The sequence below is a fragment of the Triticum aestivum genome, chromosome 1D (assembly GCF_018294505.1).
Source record: "Triticum aestivum cultivar Chinese Spring chromosome 1D, IWGSC CS RefSeq v2.1, whole genome shotgun sequence".
NCBI classification, from domain to species: Eukaryota; Viridiplantae; Streptophyta; class Magnoliopsida; order Poales; family Poaceae; genus Triticum; species Triticum aestivum.
The window spans coordinates 58903428-58909704 of NC_057796.1; the positions used below are offsets into that span (position 1 = coordinate 58903428).

At 48.6% G+C, this 6277-nt stretch overlaps 1 protein-coding gene across 3 annotated transcripts; it reads right to left on the reverse strand.

Annotated features, from left to right (window-relative positions):
- Nucleotides 1-1285: 1285 nt before the first annotated feature.
- On the reverse strand, nucleotides 1286-5671 carry LOC123180288 (metal tolerance protein 1). 3 transcript variants are annotated; one of them, XM_044592283.1, is made up of 2 exons: nucleotides 5513-5671; nucleotides 1286-2917 (listed from the first exon to the last, which is right to left on the reverse strand). In XM_044592283.1, exon 2 carries the CDS (start codon nucleotides 2915-2917, stop codon nucleotides 1652-1654), a length of 1266 nt encoding a protein of 421 aa, XP_044448218.1. In that variant the 5' UTR covers nucleotides 5513-5671; the 3' UTR covers nucleotides 1286-1651. The 3 variants fall into 3 exon arrangements, with proteins under 3 accessions (XP_044448218.1, XP_044448217.1, XP_044448219.1); XM_044592282.1 differs by lacking the exon at nucleotides 5513-5671 and adding an exon at nucleotides 4553-4817; XM_044592284.1 differs by lacking the exon at nucleotides 5513-5671 and adding an exon at nucleotides 3749-4062.
- Between the last annotated feature and the right edge of the window lie 606 nt (nucleotides 5672-6277).

A 6277-nucleotide genomic window follows, 5' to 3' on the forward strand; every position in this document is an offset into this window, starting at 1 on the left:
GCCAAGACCCTGCTGAAAGTGACTACTTCCTCGACATCTCCTTCGATTGGGTCTCCTTTGCCACAACTACTGTTTACATCGCTGAAGTCTACCCTGTCCTTGTCTACCACCGTGACTCTGACCAGGTTCAAGAACATCGAGTGCAATGAGATCCAGGCGGCATTGGCTTGTCCCTGGACCAACGCATGGGCCTGGAAGGATGCAACGAACAATAGATCTAGTGGATCACAGCACGGCAGCTTGTTCTTCGTCTACCTCTCGCTCCCCATTTCTGTATCCCGAGTTAATCGACCCTTGCTACTGTTTTTTTCGAAACGGGATCCTTGGTACTGAATTCGCCGAGATAATCATAGACCGAGAGTGATGTATTGGGTTGCTGATGCACCTGTCATCTTGTCTTGGGTTGCTGATGCACCTGTCATCTTGTCCCCAAGGAAGCAGGAATGCTGGGGAATATGATGTAGACCAGTCTATCTTAAATCCTAAATGATCTGCGACTATTTTGGTTCCTTGGCTCTGGGGCTACCAACACGCAGATAATACTGGAATGCAGTGCAATTACGAGGCACATAGAGGGTGACCGTCTGCAGCTGATAACATGCCCTGTTCTTTGGTGAACCAGAGTATGCAGTGAAATCAGGTCGAATTGCGCTCAAAGCTATACCAAAGATGCAAGGCTGCACATTAAATGCCATATACAAAATGAATGTCATAAGAGGATTCGAGGTTGCCATCTCAATATAATTAGTTAAATCAATGTTGCTCAAAATTTGAACGAGATGTGGGGCTACAGATCAGTTACCAGCAAGACCATAAAGGACTTGCAAACTGAAACTGAACCTGCAGCTTGGACAGTCTGGCCAATCGAACTCATGTGCAAGCAAAACTTGTAGCATAAAGTAAAATCAAACTGCTGAATCAACTACTGTGCAAGCTAAAAATGCATATACAGGGAAAATGTGCAAGCTGCTGAATCAAACGTTTGTGCCGTGAAAGTTTTGTGACTGTAGGACCAAACTGGAATGTTAAACTAAGAGCAGAGTAAAAATATTTAGCAGCTGCCCTCCAGTGTGAGAAGAAATAAAATAAGTTGAAAGACAAAGTAGTGAGAAAACTATGAAAGAATTCACTTTGCTCCTTTCTATGTGCAATAGTGGAATGGATGCATTAAAACTGGCAGCAGTGCACTTCATTTTAGGCACCAGATGACCTACATCCCTGACAGAAAGCACACAATGGCACAAGGTGCAAATTCGCACATAAAAACTGCTGGAAGCAAGCTTAGTAAAGCTAACAGAAACTGAATAAACATCCATACCCAGTACTGTCCATACCGTAGCAGATCTTTACATAGAGTGCTAAGAAAGGGTGTCACTGAAACTACACATGCAGGTTGATAAACTCACAAGGGGCTCAAAATTTGTCTGGAAATTGCATCCATGTGAATACAAACGACTAGGACCACCCGATTAATAGTTCATTCAACTAATGGGCTAACGAAAACGCGTACATATAATATTTCTCCAGCACCAAAGGCAACAGCTAGATGAACCTGCAACGCCTTTGCAAGTGCAAGTCTAACATTAACTGCATTAAGATGACAGACCGTTAACAGGCACACACCTTTATCCCCAACTACCTGACATGTGCCTTACTCTCGCTCAATCTGAATGGTCACATGACTGATGTTGTACTCTGCCTTGATGTACCCAATGACCTTGTCAAGCATTTTATCAGCATCAGCATCCTGCGTGATCGTCACATGGCATGCCAAGAGCACCTTCCCCACTGTGATAGCCCAGATGTGCAGCTCATGGACAGCAATCACACCTTCCATCTCACGGAGACCACTTTCAAGCCTGGTGGCGTCGATCTCGCGGGGCGTGCTCTCCATAAGGACCTCAAGTATGTTCCGAATCATCTTGATTGTGGTGAACAGTACAATCACAGAGAAGATGAGGGTGCATATGAGATCAATAATCTTCCATTCGGGCTTGTACCAGATGAGAGCCCCTCCAATCATTACGCCGATGCTCTGGATGGAGTCCCCAATTACATGCAGATAGGCACTGTGAACATTGATGTTGCGGCGAGGCTTCTTAGCAGGCTTGGCTCCAGGCTGGGCACTCTCACAATCACCATCATGTTTAAGCAATGGTTGCTCAACATCCTGATGTTGTCCAGTGCTCGAATGAGAGTGGTGATTAGTTGTAACGGTAATAGAAGTACCATGGCTGTGCTCATGGTGATGTACATGCCCCTGCTCATGATCTCCATGATGGGAATGGTCATCCTCTGAGTTACCATGATCGTGGTCATGTGAATGTCCATGGCCATGACCATGGCTGTGTCCATGTCCACCGTGCCCATGGTCATGACCAAGCAACACTGCCATTATGATGTTAACAAACAAACCAAAAGCTGATACAGCAAACATGAGGGAGCCCTGTACCTCGCCGCTTTCATTAATGAGCCTCATAATAGCTTCGTAGACAAGTATGCCAGCGAGGAGCCATATAAGCTGAATGGAAACCAGTGCCCCAAGAATCTCTATGCGGAAAAATCCATATGACTGCTGAGGTGTCGCTTCCCAACCAGCTGCCCATAGGGAGAACAAAGATATGGCAAAGGCTGCAACATCCGAAAGGAGATGGGCAGCATCAGTCAAGATTGCAAGACTGTTTGCTTTGATGCCTCCAACCACTTCAACCGCCATGAATATAACACAAAGGATCACAGCAATTAGGAGCTTCTTCATGGATGCAGACCTCTCCTTTGAATCTTTCGAGGTGTTACTGGCGTCAGAGAAGTCGCAAGCAGCACCTCTGCAAGCTTTGTTCCCAGCTGCTCCAGAAGCGGATGAGATGTCCATGGTTACTTCAGGAACATGGGGCGACGTAGAATTATGGCTGTCCATCTGAAAACAACAACTGAGTCAATACACAAGTACAAGAATGATTCTAGATCTACTAATACAAGATGCTATAATAATAAGAAGAAAATTCTTGTGTGTAGTTCCTACTAACTAGTGCGAAAAAAGAAGTGCCCACATGTGAAAAAAATACTATCACAAGTAGAAGTGGAAGTTAAAACTTATGAGAATATTCATAAAATAATAGTCAATTAAGATCACGATCCAATGGGGATATTTGCACACATGACAGTCATTAAGATTGAAATCCACAAAGGATAACATATCTACCATATTTTAGCATGCAGTTCATAAAAATGGTACGCCTGGACCACATCCTAATTGATAAATTGGATGTCATCAGCTATGAAAAGGTCAGCCAAGGCAAAGTCAATGTTCAGTAGGTTTGCAAAACATGGCAGGAATCTCGAGCCTGCTAGCCAAACAATATATGCCTACGAACTAACGACAGTGATTTGAGATAAGACTATCTTTCCACCTTTATGTGAACAACATGGAGCAGAGTAACTCAAGTGGCCACACCTAGCAGATTCAGAAAAGGATAAACAGAAAGTGCGCTACTTAAGTTTATAATACTATGAAACAGAGACGCACAACTTGAACAAAAACACTGACGGTCTGGTCGCAGAACAAAATCACTGTGCGGGCACTGCAAAACTAATTGGTTTTCAGCAGTCCCTATCCCGCGAATTCGATCACACCTTAAAAAAACCTGAACGAGAAGTGCCACAATTCACAACAGTAAACCGGCAAGACTACACAGACATGAACACTACTAATCTGCAAACAAACATAAGAACACGGATATCCACCTACCAAATTACGGGAGATCAATCAGATACGCGGCATTCAGTCGCAAAGGAAAAGATGCCTCTTCTATCCCAATATTCACCAATCTGGTAGTAGACACAGCTAACTCAGAAACGGATATTATCCGGGTCACAAGATGCTGCACAGAATGAGGGGAAAAGCGAACACAAATTGGAACTTGGCACCACGGGAGGCTAGGCTAGTAGTGGTAGCTGCGATGGATAAGTACTGGACGCGAAGGAGACCAACGAACAGAGCCGGAGTGATTGATTAATCCGCCACGGCACGCCACTCGCTGCCAAGCGAGTACGCCCCCGACGAACTCGGCCTGTCGGCCACCACCTCCAGACCAATGGAATCGGGTCGCAAGGACCCAACGCGGAAACCAACAAAATAAACATGCGCCGAGACAGCGACCCGCGATCCAATTCCTCCGATCAGGATGATACTACTAGACTAGCAGTAGCACCCTTCGAATTTTCTTCCCGCAATCTCTGACCCGAACCGCCCCGATCCAACCCCGGCCGCGTCCTACCTCCCCTCCTCTCCCCTCCCCAATCACCGGTAACTGAAACCCAGAGCAGAAACTGAAGAAAAAAATCACAGCAGAGACGCCACGGGGGAACCGTAGCACGCGTGGCGCGCAGGAGCCGCACGAGACGGAACGGAATCGGTAATTCCTCTCGCCATGGATGGTCCATTGGTGGGGACGACGGAGCGGAGTAGAAAATCAATCCACGGAACAACCTTAGTTCCGACGGGGCAATCAGAGAGAGAGAGAGAGGGGGGGGGCTGGGGCGAGGTTCTAACCTGGATGGCGATGGCCGGAGCCTCGGCAGGAGCAGCGCCGCCGCCGCCGCCGCCAGGGAGTTTGGGACACGCGACGGGAGGGGGGAGGCGGTTCGTGGGGACGGCGAAGTGTGGAGAGGAGGCGTGAGTCGCGAGGGGATGCGACAGAAAAGGGGGCGAGCGGAAGGGTAGTCCGGTAATTTTGTGTCGGTAAAGGAAAAGGAGGAGAGGCCCCCGTGCCGAAGAGGGATATCCCCGCTCGATCCCGGGCTCCGATCCTTTGGATTCTCTCCCGCACAGGCACGGTTTACCGTGTCAATCAACCAAAAGAAAACAGCTCCGTGTATTTTACTTCGCGGTTAAAAAGATGCAACGAAACACGTCAAACAAAAAAAATGCAACGAAACGGGCATGTTTTTCATTCAAAAAATACGTGACGACTACGACTACGCACGTTGTGGTGTTTTGTGCCGCATTAATTAAAACCAAAACTGATTTGAGCTGAAACCCAGTCAATGCTAGTAGGGGAAAACAAAGAAAGACCGGACGGGAAACATGAAATTCGCCAACGTAGCAGCGGTGGATTAGTAAACAAGAAGAAAGGGGCAGGTGGGATTGCTAGAAGTTCGATCAAAGAATGCAGCGTCAGAGATGATGATGGTCGGGCGACCAAAGCGGCAGGAAGAAGGAAGAGAAGAGGATCTCGCACGGCTCCGCGCCGTCGGGAACCTTGTGCCCCAACCAACCTCTTTCTTGGCGCCGCCGCGCCGCCACCCTACGACGTGGACACGGGAAAAGGGGAGGAGGGGATCGACCGACGGGGATTGGAACGAGGTCGAAGGAGCGAGAACGTCCAGAACGACAGAAAAGAAGGAAACGCACAGTGCCATCAACAATGGACGAACAATCTCTTGAACGGCATCTACGGAACTGGGAAGAAATGTTGGGTCGATGCTTGGAACGGGAGATTGGTTGGTTTACCTGTATGTATCTGCTCTGGACGCCGGCGGCCGGCCGGGGAGCGGGCGATCTTCACGCGCGGGCGTCGGCGGGGTTGAGGAGGCGGACTGGTAGGAGGATGGATGGGTCGGGTGGACAGGTGCCGTGCCGGATCTCGTTTTATAAGGCCAGCTGACACGAACGAAACAGGCAAGGGGTTTCTATATGGTGCACTGAGACAAACCTGGCTAAAACCGCAAGGCAAGGTTCGGAAAGAACCGTTAAAAAGCCGAAAACACTGACGCCCACACGTGTGGGCGTTAGCCAACTTACCCACACGTCTCGATCGTCACCCAGTGTCTTTTGCACGAATTTTGGCACGAGAGGGCTGATTTTGTGTGCCATATAGGACAACTCGCGTGTGTGGCGTATGAGGGAGTTCGCCTGCACGCTGTCTTCCCTCCGAGGTCAGCGGTTGCAACCCGGGGCGTGCGGTGGAACTGCCGTCGCGCCCGCACGCCCCGCATGACTTCTGTCCTCCATCGACTGCCCATTTTTCCACTCTCCCACACCCAAGTTGTCTGTTTTTTACAGGTTACATGGCAACCGCCCTATTCGTGATTGTAAGCAGATGGCAACTCTCTTCTACCCCGAACATGTTATTGTTGCCACGTCTTAGCGCTACATGGCAACTGTCTAGTGTTAGTAGGTGGCAACTCTTAAAGATACCACCGTAGTCCACATGCCCGTCTTCTCTCCCACACACCAAAAGCTATCAGTTGCCATGTGTTTTTGTAGGGTACATGG